We start from the raw sequence: 12,510 nt of genomic DNA on the forward strand, positions 1-12,510 counted from the left end.
TTTCCCCTTCAGACTGTCACTCCCTTCCCCAGAACAGAGCTGGACCACAAGGATGAGGTGACAGAAGTTTCCCCAACAGCTCTACAGCACTCAGCCCAGCACTGGAGGCCACAGCAGCCTGGTAGAGGAAGCACAGTCATTTGGCAGAAATAAAGCAGCACAGCAATTCCTCTCCCCTTTGATCTTTAACCCACCCTCGCCAGCTCAATATACCGTCCCACAAGTTTCTAGCAATGGGCACATCCACATCCCCCAGACCTGAGAAGAAAGCACTGAGAGGCGCTGGCACCTGCTGGGTGCTGCACACACAGTCAGTAGGCGAGCAGATGCCTGGCTGCCAAAGTTGCCAGGGAGATGTGCTTCCTCCAGAGCTACACATGATCCCCGAGCTGCTGCTGAGGGCCGGGGTCCTCTGGGTCAGAGCAGGGCACAGCACACAGATCACCTTCCAAGGGAGCTGCCTTTGGGGCGTTTGGGTATGAAAGAGAGGTCAACAGCTTTGGAAAGAGTGAGCTTCCATGCCAGCACCCAGGCCCTGCTGGGCACGGTGCATTTTGCTTTACCCAGCCCAGACCCAGCGAGGAGCTCAGAACATGGCTCCCTCTGCCCAGCAATGGAGTTTATTGCCTCTGTGCTCCCGGGCATGCACCAGTTTCTGAACCAGATCCGAACCCAAGACAAGGTGTTGCCTGTGATTTAGGAAGGCCGTCATGCTTCAGGGCCCATATCTAAGGGCTATCTGCTGGCAGAGCTCAAAGGCACTGAGCAGCAGCAGCTGCCCAGGGCTGTGCATGGAGAAGCCCTCAATACAGAAAGCAGCACAACTGAGACCACGCAGGAGCACTATTAGTCTCCTGTTACTCACAGAGATCCTTGGGGAAATGCTTTATTTAGTCAAGTGGTTCTGAAAGGCACTGAGACATCCAGCTGGGCTTTGCTACATGTGTAGCACGTGCCTGGGAGGTGAGCGCTCGGTTCTTTCGGGCATGGCTGAGCCTGTAGCAATGCTTTAACCTCAGATGGGACATGAGGAGCTGCACTGCCCTGAAGACCTGCCATCCCAGCTCCATGCACATACAAAATCCCTTGAGCCAGTGAACCAGGAGCAGAGAGCGAGCAGAAGAGTGCAAGGGGGGAAAGCCTTCTGCAGCTCAGTGATTGCTCCCCATCTGCAGGAGCTCAAGGCAAGGAGGAAACAAGTTTCTGCTCCTCTATGAACGTAAGGAAGTGTGATTTTCTGGAGGTGGTGAGAAGCAGTTTCAGACAGTTCTAATTAGCAGGGCAGCATGTGAGAAAATTCAACTTTCTTGCTCCCTATTCCACAGCTGTCCTGGGATAAAGGCAGAGCCCCACTGCAGCCCGTGTCCCTCCCATGCACCTGCCTGTCTGCAACACGTGGGATGAACTGCAGGAGAGCAGAGGGGTGTTTTTGCATGAGCTGCTTGCCGAAAATTTGCCAGTGCTATTTCAGGCAGCAACACCTACACCATAATCCAGAGGGCTGTGTTTTCCTGTGGGCACTTAAAATCGGTCCTCCCTCCTCTCCTCACAGCCCAGCTCCAAGAGTAGCATATTCCCTGCCAGCAGCACAAGGTCCCCAAGTGCAGTGCTGCAACCCCAGCACTGTCCTGCCTCACAAGGCAGCGCTCAGGGCCTCACCTCGCACACAGTACCTGCTGCTGCAACAACAGGTCCTGTGCCTGCAAATCCTCCCAGGGATCTGCCCCCACCAGATTACTCTCTCAGCCTAAGCCACCTAATCCTACAGCGCATTGTGCACTCCTCCTGGAACTCTGCAGTGTTTCAGTGAGGTGCTTCAGAAGAGGTACAAGTACTAAATCTACTTTGCAGCTTGCTGCATATGGAGTCAGGGAGGCATCTGTTCTCCTATGAAACCAGAAATCACGGACCAAAGATATTACATCCCCACTAGTATGGGCCTCTCCTATGTGCAGGATGTTTCCTTTGCACAGGAAGCAGAAGTTCATGTCCAGGGGAAGGCAGATGGTGGCACAAGAGACCCTTGAGGACCAGGAGGGTGAGGACAATAACCCCCCTTGCAGCGTGGTCCCAGCAGGGATGTTGTGCTACGTGGCCATGCACTGGGAGGAAGCGCTGTGCCTTGCAGCTACATCTTCCTCCTTGATCTGTGCATGTAGGCGCGGAGGAAATAAGAGACCATCCAAAATTAAGGAGCTAAAAGACGTGAAGAAAAGAGACAGGAGGAGAAGCAATAACAGGAGTCATTATATAACAGCATGAAAAACACAATAACGCTGCCAGTGCAGGAGAGGTTTTAAGATGCCCATGTGGGTGGTGAGACCCAAGCTGTTCCCCGTGTGCCAGGGAGCACAAACATTCCTTCATCCAAGGCTCTGCAGAGGGGCAGAGGCTGCAGACCTCTGCATTTTGCCGGCAGGGAAGCTTCACCCTCCAGAGTGCCCAGCACTGGGCCCAGGAGGGAGAGTTTCCCTCCCCAGATCTCAGCACAGTGTGGGCAGTACGACACCATCCAGCCGAGACCCCCCCAAGTGCCTCCGAAACTTGGCACAGATGTTCCCTCTCCACCTCCTGCACCCCGTGCAGTGCTCCCCTCTCCTTCAGACTTATTGTCCTACAGGGCTTCACCTGTTCCCGCAATGTGCTGTGCAGGCAAGAGCCTGGCCCTGGGAGAGAGCCACGATGCTCTGACTGCAGGCCTGACCCTGCGGCACACGCGGAGCATCAGCAGGCAGGAAAGCAGAGGACACACAGCATCCCAGTCCATGAGAAGGGAATGAATCACTGAAAACAGAGCCAGGCACGGAGCCAGGGAGGGGAGATGACAGCCCTGCAAGGCCTCCATCCTTCAAAGTGGGGGTTCGTGGTCAGAGCCACATGGCCCAGCACACCCTCTGCTCCACGGTGCTCCCAAAGCACAGAGTCCCTCTGAGGTCCCTGTGCCGGGACAGGGCTCCGTCTGCCAGCCCTGGAGCTGTCCACCATCCCCACCTACAGAGAGGATGGGAAACAGCCCCGTGCCTCTTTGGATCCCTGCCCCACTGGAACCCAAGGAGCAAGAAAGCAGACCGTGGCCTGGTTTCTCAGTCCGTGCACCTTCCATCAACTTAGATCCCACAAATCAGAAGATCCTGCCAGGAATGTCACCTTCAGAACCTGCCTCCCGGTGCCCCGGCTGAACCTTCATGCTGCAGGAACCACAAGTTCAGTGTGCTGAGGCTTCCATCTCATCCCCATCACTTAACAAACCACAGCTCTGACAGTTCCCAACCACCAGCTTTTTTATTTATTTTCCTTTTGCATCTGCCATACAGCTCCACTGAGGCAGCACTGCTGACAACCCGCCGCATCCCTCAGCCCGTCGGAAACACAAAAACAAAGCATCAGCACCGGGAGGGTGTCACGGGCAGAACGACATCCCCTCACTTGTTGTTACATCAGCCCACACGTTAGCGCTTTGGGCCTGATCCAGAAAGCAACGGAGCAGCCTCCATTCCTCTTAAAGTCACATCCCACTGCTCAGAGATGCACAAGTTTGCAACCCTTCCTCCTTAAAAAAGACCAACAAAAAAGCACCATAGCCCTTCTGCTGTGCTTTCACCTCACAAAGAAATCAGAATTTCCATACATTCCTCTCCTCTTGCATTTAACTCCTTATTTCACCAAATCCTCAGTATCCACCGTGGCCCACAGATGTACATGAGGTCGGTGCCTCCTGATTTAGCTTTCTGATATGCAGTGCCAGCCCATTATTCTCAGCAACATATTATGGTAGGCCAGGATGCACCTTCTTTGTGGTAACCAAAAAAGAGCCAGGTCCAGCCTTCAAAACACGGGGTCTGCAGTCAGCAATAGCCAAGTACTGCCCCGGGAACACCGATGTGAGAACACAACAACAACAACACCATGCGCATATGTTCATTATGGAGCTAAGCATAACTGGTGTGGCACATCGCCTCTAAGGAGGCAAAGGGCCAATTAACCTGATGAGCAAGCACAGCGTTCTGTCATTGAGCACAGAACCCGGGGACAGGCCCTCGCAGCCCTGCAAGCCACCAAGCGCCAGAGACCGGGGTTTGCAGCAGGCGGCACGGCGTGCCTCGGGAGCTGCAGGTAACGGCCCTGCCCGGCTCTGTGACAAAGGATCCGAGCACCGGAGCCGAACGAAGGGCCGGCCCCGCGTTTCTGTAAGCTCAGATCCCAACCCTGGGAAAATGCAGTCATTGTCTGCGGCCGGTACCCCCACAACACATCGCAGCGCCGGAGGACGGCAGGGAAAGCCAGGCACAAAAGGAGGAACGCTCGCAGGCTCCTCTGTCGAAATCATTTCATAACGGCACTCGGGGAGGTGATGGAGGAGCGCTGCACGGCACCACAAAGCACGGAGCAGGTGCGTTAAAGACGCAAATGGAAACGCGCCGAACGAACAAAAGAAAAACGACTTCGCAAAACGAGACTCTCCTTCCGAAGGAGGCCAAACTTCCCAGTTCACCTGCGAAGGCGGCACCGCCGCAGGCCCGGCTCGGGGCTCGGCCCGGCTCCGCACGGTAACGCGGAGCGAACCGGCCCGAGCAGCGCAGCGGAGCCGCCTCCGCATCCCGGGGCCGGGCCCGGCGACGGCAGCGCGGCTCCCAGCCCGGGCGGGGCCCGTCCCACCGCCCGGCCCCGGCCCCGCCGCCCCCCCGTACCGCAGTCCGCGCAGAGGATCCGCGCCACGTCCCGCTTGAGGTTCTTGCCGCTGGTGTCGAGCGGGGCGAAGGCGGTGCGGAAGACGAGCGGCTCCTCGGTGGGCTCCAGGAAGAAGATGTAGCGGTGGTTGCGCTTCACTTTGAAGCAGGGCGCCTTGGAGCCCACGCTGATGAGCTGCTCCCGCTGCAGCCCGCCGCTGTTCAGGGGCCACAGGTCGAGCACCTTCACCAGGACCCCCCCGGCGGGGCCGGAGCCGCCGCGGCTGTCATTGCCGCCGCCTGCGGGGGGGGCCACGGACTGCACCTTGCCCTCCAGCACCACGGCCGCCGTGTACGCCTGATCCTGCACCGACTTGAGGCTGGGCGAGTAGCAGGCGAGCGAGACGCCGAAGAGCAGCATGGAGAAGCCGGGCGCCGGGTCGCGCCTCATGCCGCCGGCTGCCGCTCGCTCCCGCCGGCCCTGCGGCGGCGGCGGCCGGGCTGCGGGGCTGCGGCGCGGCGGGCGGGCGGGCGCGGCGGGGCGGAGCGGCGCGGCGCGGCGCGGACCCTCCTCCCGGCACGGCGCCCCCAGGCGCGGAGCGGAGCCGCAGCCGCCGCCGCGACCCCACCGAGCGCCCGCAGCCGCCGGCCGGGAAGGATGAGGGGGAGGTGGCCGGCTCCGCTCCGAGCCAGGGAGGTGGGGAGCCCGCGCGGGATGCTGCAGAGGTAACCCCCCCCTCTCTCCCTCCCTCCCCCTTCCCGGGATGCTCACGGAGCCCCCCCCGCCCCTCGGGATGCGGCTTCCACCGGGATCCTCCGAATCCCCCCTTCCGCCCCGCGTGCGGCGGATCCTCAGCGCGGGAGGCCCCTTCCAGCCCTCCCCAACGCTCCCGCAGCCGGAACCCACCCCCACGGCGTGCTCCCGCTGCCGGCCTTCGCCCCCTTCTCCCTCTGGATGTGCTGACGCCTTCCCCCTCGCCCTCCCTCCCTGGGATGGGGATGCCCTTTGCGGTTCCCCCGCCCCAGCTGCTCCCGCGGTCCGCAGCCCCCCCCGGGATGCTCTCACGGCCGCTGCCCGCTCGCCGGTCAGCACCGCGTGTCGGGGGCGCCGGACAGCGGGACCCCACCTCGATTCCCTGCCCTCGAGTGGGGAGATGCCGGAGAGTCCCCCGGGGATGCCCTCCGCAGCAGAGGGGATCCCTGCTCTGTGGCCTTCCGTGCTCCTGCAGGGTCGGGTGGTCCCCGGGGACGCTTCCCGATCAGACACGGAGCGAACCCCCTCCCGAGCCCCCGGACATTCGCAGCCACCCGGACCAGTGTCAACAAAGATGCGCTCATTTGGGGGCTGCTGCAGGTGGCACGGGCTGCCCTGATGCGCAAAGCCCTCTATGCCCGGTGCTTTCCAAGGTGGGACATTTGTGCCTGAGGTTCCCTGCACACCTGAAGAAAAAAGCATTAAAATACCGTCAAATGGAGTAAGGTAATAGCCGAGGAGACAAAGCCTCCTTTCATGCCCTGATCCCTGCTGTCTCTTTTTAATAAACAAGTGCTCTTCCCCTGCAGTGGTTTCCAGGAGTCAGTTTAATCTCCAAAAAGTGGCTTATTTGGGTTTATTTTCAAAGCTGATCCTAAGGAATCTGCGCTCCCAAAGCCTTGCTGCCCACCTCCTGCAATATGGAAGAGAACTGAGATAATTAATCAGCCGCAAAGGATTTCATATTTGTTGTCACACTGGATTCTGCACTGAGCGAGAGCCGCCATGGTGCCACCACGCTGGAGGTGGCTCAGAGGCAGCGTTCAGCCCTGTGCAAGGACACACAGCCATGCCCACATCACGATGGTGACCAAAGGAAAGGGACAGCCCTCACCCCAGCAGCTTCACCACCCCAGGGAAACCCCCAGAATGGCGAGGCAGGTCTCGGAGCCCGCAGGGAGAGTGAGGGAGCAGATGACAGGATCAGGGTTTGCACTCAATACAATATAATGCAGCCAGAATCATTAGGGAAAAAATGGAAAGGGAGTGGGGATGCTGCACTCAGGCACAGCGCACAGCAGGGCTCGGGGAGCATTCCTTGTGAGCATTTTGGACACATGGACAGCACAAAGCTCAGGGCCGGGGAGGTACCACCCTGGGACATGGCCAGTGGGTGACTGTGCACAACTGGAGAACACAAGCAGAGGGAGAGAAGGGCAGAAGTGTTTCTCACGGCAGGGAGGACGGGAGGCTTCAGGAGGTCACCTGGCTTCTTTCTGCTTTTGACACACATCTCTGTGGAAATGCCCCATAGTGTAATGCTTTGTCCAGATAGCACAGCCCCTGCCTGTGGGAGAAGGAAATATCAGATGCAATTGTTTGAACCAGACCCCGCTCTGTCCCACACCTCATGGAAGAGATGGTTGAATGCCCAGGCATTTGAGCCCCATCTTTTTCCTCTTCACTGGCTGAAATCCCAATGGGACCACAGTGGTTCTGCAGCTGAAGGAAATTCAGCACAAGAGACCTGTGAGGCCTATGGGGAAGTTTTTAAAAGTGAGTTTTTTCTGCATTTTGGAGTCTGGAACACATGACTTCATAAAAAGGCACCACATGTGCATCCTTCCAGCTGTATCTTTCCTGGCTGTTGTGTCAACAGAGATGTTTGCCATTCTGTTATCATTTGAGAAACAATTTAGGATTAAATTCTTTCCTCGCTTCTTCTGTAAAATCATGCTCTTCTATACATCCTCGGGCATTCTGACTTATAAAGTGAAAGGCAAGGCCCTGGCTGAAGGCACCAACCTAATCCCAACTGTGGTTCTAACAGGATGAAGCCTAAATAATCCTCCCATCCCTGTTCTTCTCAGTCTGCACCACCAGCTCTCACATCCCGGTGGCCTCTTCTGCTCCTCATTTTGTCTCAAAGGCAGATTTCTCCAGCTTCATCACCACGGTTCTCAGCCATCATCATCTCTGCTTAGTCTTAAGGCAAGCACATTTTTTTCAGATTTTCACTCTTCTAATGGTCAAAATTGTGACATACATAAAAATACTTCCCAGCTGCCTCTCGCTACTGCAAAATCTGGTGCCTCTTTCACTAAAGAGGTTCAGTGTCTGTCATCAGCCAGTGCCCAGACCTTTCTACTCCATCTCAGTGCAGCTGCTCTTGAAAGTTTGTGTCTCTGACTCATTCAGTCCCCTTCTCTTCTGGGTTTTTTTCCTTCATCTTTCATATTTTCCCTTTGTCAGACAGAAAAGTCAGTTTGTTCTGCATCCAGGCACAAACTGGGATCCCCCATGAAGAGCCGCTATTTCAGAACACAACTATTTCATCCCCTAGTTTCTTTAATTTCATCAAAGCCCATCTGTCCCCTACCTCACTGCTGCAAAACCCCCATCGTGTTTGCTACCCTAAAAGAAAGAGGGGGCATCCAATCTCAGCCCAGGTTCCACCCCTCCCGGAGCATCCCAAACCCTGCTATTTCCTGGGGATGTCTGCAGAGCAAAGCACTGCCCTGGGCTCTGTCTCCCTCTGCACAAAGAGCTTCTGGCACAAAGATCCCATCTCAGTGGCAAATGCCGCAGAACACAGTGTCCCGAGGGCAAAATCATCCCTGTCTCAGGCAGCTCTTCTGCCAGATGTTGACCCCAGCAGCACAGGCAGGTGAGTTGCAAATCCTCAGCATCTTAGGTATTAACTGAAATTAACTGTTAACTGTTCCAGCAGATTCAGCATGGGGAAATCCTTTAGAAGACAGGGGGCTTTTGGTGGAATGGGGAACAGACCCTGGAAGACTTTCCCACCCCACGTCCCTCTATGTGAGCTGGTGTCAGACAGCACAGGGTTGTGTTCAGCTCTTCCCTGCTTCAGGCAAGCCTCAGAAGCATGCGTGCATTGCAGGCATGTCCCTCCATCCCCAGCCTCCCCCAGCACAAGGTCTGTCAAGGTTCCTGTATGGACTCTATAGCTCTGATGGCATGAAGGCAGCAGGTTCTGGAAACACTCACCCACACCCCAGCCCCTTAAGGGGACAGCTTTCCTTCCCTGTGGGGCATTTCTTCCCTATGACAGTCAGGTGTTTTACAAAGGCTTGGAAACATGCCCAAACACCAAGTCCATTGGTGTCCATTTTTTTCCCACCTCAAGCTCTCCTTTGCAAGAATTTGGCCTATTCATCCTGGGGCAGTGATGAAATCCATGCTGGAAAGACTTCTCTTTAGGCACATAGTTAGCAATCAAAGGGAGAAAGACCCTACAAAAGTGAAGAGCTAGCCAGTTTCTTGCACGTGATAGAAAAGCTATCAGGGTTACGTCCAGCCCTTTTATGGCATATTAACCTAGGAACAAAGAAGAAAAAAAGCCACACATCTTTCAAGGAAATGTGTAAATGTGTGCCTCTTTTATCTGCTCTCCTCCCCAGGAAAGTCATTCTCTCCTTGTCCACCCACACAAACAGAAATGATGAATGGAAATAAAATATAAAGTTTGGCCATTCTTTTTAATCCTAGACTTCCAGATCAGATTATTTGGTCCCTGCGTTGGTACCCAAATTTTGCACGCCAGTCATTCAGATCATTGTCCTTGCGGCCTTGGCTCACAGTGCCTTTCAAATGCCTTTGTGTGTTAGATGCATACATCTGTACACAAGCAGCAGCCCAGCCTTGAAGGGTTTCACACTCCTCAGGGCAGAGGGGAGACTGCCACAGAAAAGCCACAGCCAGAGCAATTCTCCCCACACTGGGGTGCATTTTTCTGGCTGCTCCTGCAGCCTCCATCCTCCAGACCATCAGCCACAAGGCAAAGTGCAAGAGCCCGCTCCATCCCAGAGACTCCCCAGCACTGGATCTCTCTACAGCTGCCCTGACTGTGCTCAGTTTCCTTTTCTCTGCAGACCCTCCTTATACTCACCTCTGTATTAAACAACTGTTGCAGTTAGGTCAGTGCATCAGGTATGTCTGTGCAACTCTGAGTTCCCAAGGCCTGTGGCAAACCAAGCTGTGTCATGGCTCCTTTGGCCTGGGAGTCCTAATCGGTAAGAGAAGGTCAAGCCATTGTCTGTCTTTAGTTCCAGAAGCTTTTAGAAAATCCATCATCAAAACTGAACTGAAGAATTGAAATTAACCCTTCTTAAAGTCCATACCAGTCATGTGTTCCTACGTGCATCTCCTGGCCTCATCAGCCTGTATCTGAGAGAAACACAAGGAATTATTATGAACAATTAAAAGAAAAATCTCCAAATCAACACTAAAAATGAGTTATGTTTAAAGTATGGTCGTGAGGTGATACTGCCGAGCTGGAAACCGAGGCCTCCACTTGAAGGCTGGTGAAAGCATTTGCATTCAAGCAAGAGCTTTCTGCACTGCAAAATGCGTATGTCAGAGATGTGACCCAGGGAGCTCAGAGCCTCCGGCTGAGAGCAGAGAGCTGTGAGCAGGCTCAGGAAATGATCCCTCCTCCCACTTTTACCTGTTCCATGTATTTCAGTGTAAAAATACACTGAATGCTATTTACCTTGTTACATGTAGGGGAAATACAGAGAAGGACTTGAGGTTCCAGCAGAATGAGAGAGACAGAAAATTATCCTGTCTGACTGTGCCTCCAGTTCCCTGTTTACATGTTGCCTGCTACTGTTTAAGAGAACCTCTTTGGATGACTTCTGAGGTTCAGGAGGCCACTTCTACAACAAGAAGTGAGTGCTGACAGGCACCCCATGGCTGGAGAACACCCTCAATATTGCAGAACTAGCATCGTTTAATGTATTCAAATAACTAGGGAGGCAAAGCCAGGAGCTGTGGCAGCATCTCAGCCCTGCACTGGGAGGTACAGAGGCCTTACGGCGAGATTAAATATAGGTCTCACAAACCAGAACAACAGTGTTTTTACTGAGAAGATAATCAAGCCCTGGAGGAAATTACATGATGTAAAGCTCAGATTTAAAATAAACGTGAAATGAGTTGGTGGATTTGGGACCAGTTCCTTATGGAAAAGTTTTCACATCAGAAAAAATCACTGATGATGCTGGCTTTTTAATTAGCAGTGTTGGAATAAAGCCAGGAGGACCAAAGGGGTGGTGGAGCCTCAGTCCTCATCTTACCCTTTGCAAGGAGGGCTGGGGGCAATGAAAGGCCAGGATTAGGAGAGGGCTGGGCTGTGCACGTGCTGCATGTAAGGAGCAGGAGGCGCTGGAGATGGGACCTGGCTGTTCCCATTGTGACTCCCCATAGACACACATTTTCCTAGAAAGATCCTGTATCTCTGAGAACAAGAGGCAGTGAGTGCGGAATCAAAACCAGAAAACCACAGGCCAAGCAGGGACAAAGGCTGTGAGCACACACAGGGAGCAGCCTGTGCAGCATTTGGCTGATGCCAAGTCAAGGAGATGGATGTGGGATGAAGGCCCTGTCCCGAGGCAGCTGTTGCAAACATTTGCCCTGGCTGTTGCCCTTGCGTGACTCTCTTTTAGTCTCTTTGTCACTAAGGATCACCCTGGGGTTTTTAGTGGGTGACTCCAAATGGTCCCACATTCCTTGGTCCCTATGAACTGCTGGCTCCCCAGTCCCACCTCCTCCCTGCAGGACAGGTTTCACAGGGTCACAGCGCAGCCCCTCTGGCTGTTGCCCTTGCGTGACTCTCTTTTAGTCTCTTTGTCACTAAGGATCACCCTGGGGTTTTTAGTGGGTGACTCCAAATGGTCCCACATTCCTTGGTCCCTATGAACTGCTGGCTCCCCAGTCCCACCTCCTCCCTGCAGGACAGGTTTCACAGGGTCACAGCGCAGCCCCTGTCCTCACTCCTGCAGCCAGTTCAGAGGATACCAATTAAACAAATAAAGACGGAGTTTTTTTCCTTCTCCTCCATCTTTCTTTTCTTTCTTCATATCAAATTGTAATTCAATACTTTGTGGTTTAACTGTGTTCTTATGTCTCCTTTTCCCAGTGAGTTAATGCAAATAATTTAATGCCAAGTCGGATCTATGTTGAGCTTGACAGCAAAACACAAGGCTCAAGAGCTGCGTGTGCTCCCGCTTCCCTTGAGAGCAATGGGTTGAATCAGGCTCCTGAGCCCCTCCAAGCATGCGAGCCTCCTTTCGATTCTCATCTCCCTCCCCTTCTTGCCAAGCCTGTTCAAGAGCAGTGGGAGGTTACACACAGTGTAAGGCAGCTCATCTGCTGCATCTCACTCGTGTGATCCTCAGGCACACACATGCGCACACAGCACCCTCTGTCCACAGGCATCCACGACTGCAGCATATCCGTGCTGTGATCATCACGGGTCTTTCCCGGTCTGCAGCTCCTCCTCGTGCACCTCCCGGCTGGCGCTGAGGACACAGGCAGCAGCACACGCGTCTGTGCTGAGATTAACCCTGCTGAGCCAGGGACAAGGATTTCTATTTCCTCATCCAAAATTCATCACCTGGAAAGGCTGCCAGCCCAGTTCTGCAAAATAAAGGCTTCAGTGGGAATCTCTGCTCATTACAGAAGCAGCGGGGAACAGACCTCACCCCAGCTTACCTGAGCTGCCATCAGTGCTCGCTCTGTCCCATAATGAAACGGCAGCTCGGCACAGCTGGGTTGGGCAGCCAGAAACCAAACCCGGGAGGTGGTGCATCCCTGGGAGAGACCACGGCCGTGCTCCCACCCGCGGGGGGACCGCACACACCGCACACACCGCACACAGCGCACACACAGCACACACAGCACACACACACACACACACACACCGCACACACACACACCGCACACACACACCGCACACACAGCACACACACACAGCACACACACACCGCACACACACACACCGCACACACACACACACACACACCGCACACACCGCACACACACACACACACACAGCACACACACCGC

The 12,510-nt window shown here is 54.8% G+C and overlaps 1 protein-coding gene across 10 annotated transcripts in view; it reads right to left on the reverse strand.

Moving 5' to 3' along the window:
- The window catches only part of NRG2 (neuregulin 2), a 126,757-nt gene extending 120,530 nt beyond the window's left edge, over window positions 1-6,227 (reverse strand). For 8 of the 10 annotated variants that reach the window (XR_014935690.1, XR_014935689.1, XM_085519354.1 and 5 more), the window contains exon 1: window positions 4,689-6,224. Coding sequence is in view for 8 of the 10 variants with exons in the window: in XM_085519354.1 (XP_085375480.1) it covers window positions 4,689-6,123 (1,435 nt within the window). In the remaining 2 variants the exon portion in view is untranslated. Of the gene's footprint in view, window positions 1-4,688 lie in introns of all 10 variants that reach the window. The other 2 variants (XM_085519356.1, XM_085519361.1) reach the window with 2 other exon arrangements.
- Between the last annotated feature and the right edge of the window lie 6,283 nt (window positions 6,228-12,510).

This window comes from Coturnix japonica, chromosome 18 (assembly GCF_054131305.1).
Source record: "Coturnix japonica strain WE chromosome 18, WE-NBRP24, whole genome shotgun sequence".
In the NCBI taxonomy this organism is placed as follows: domain Eukaryota; kingdom Metazoa; phylum Chordata; class Aves; order Galliformes; family Phasianidae; genus Coturnix; species Coturnix japonica.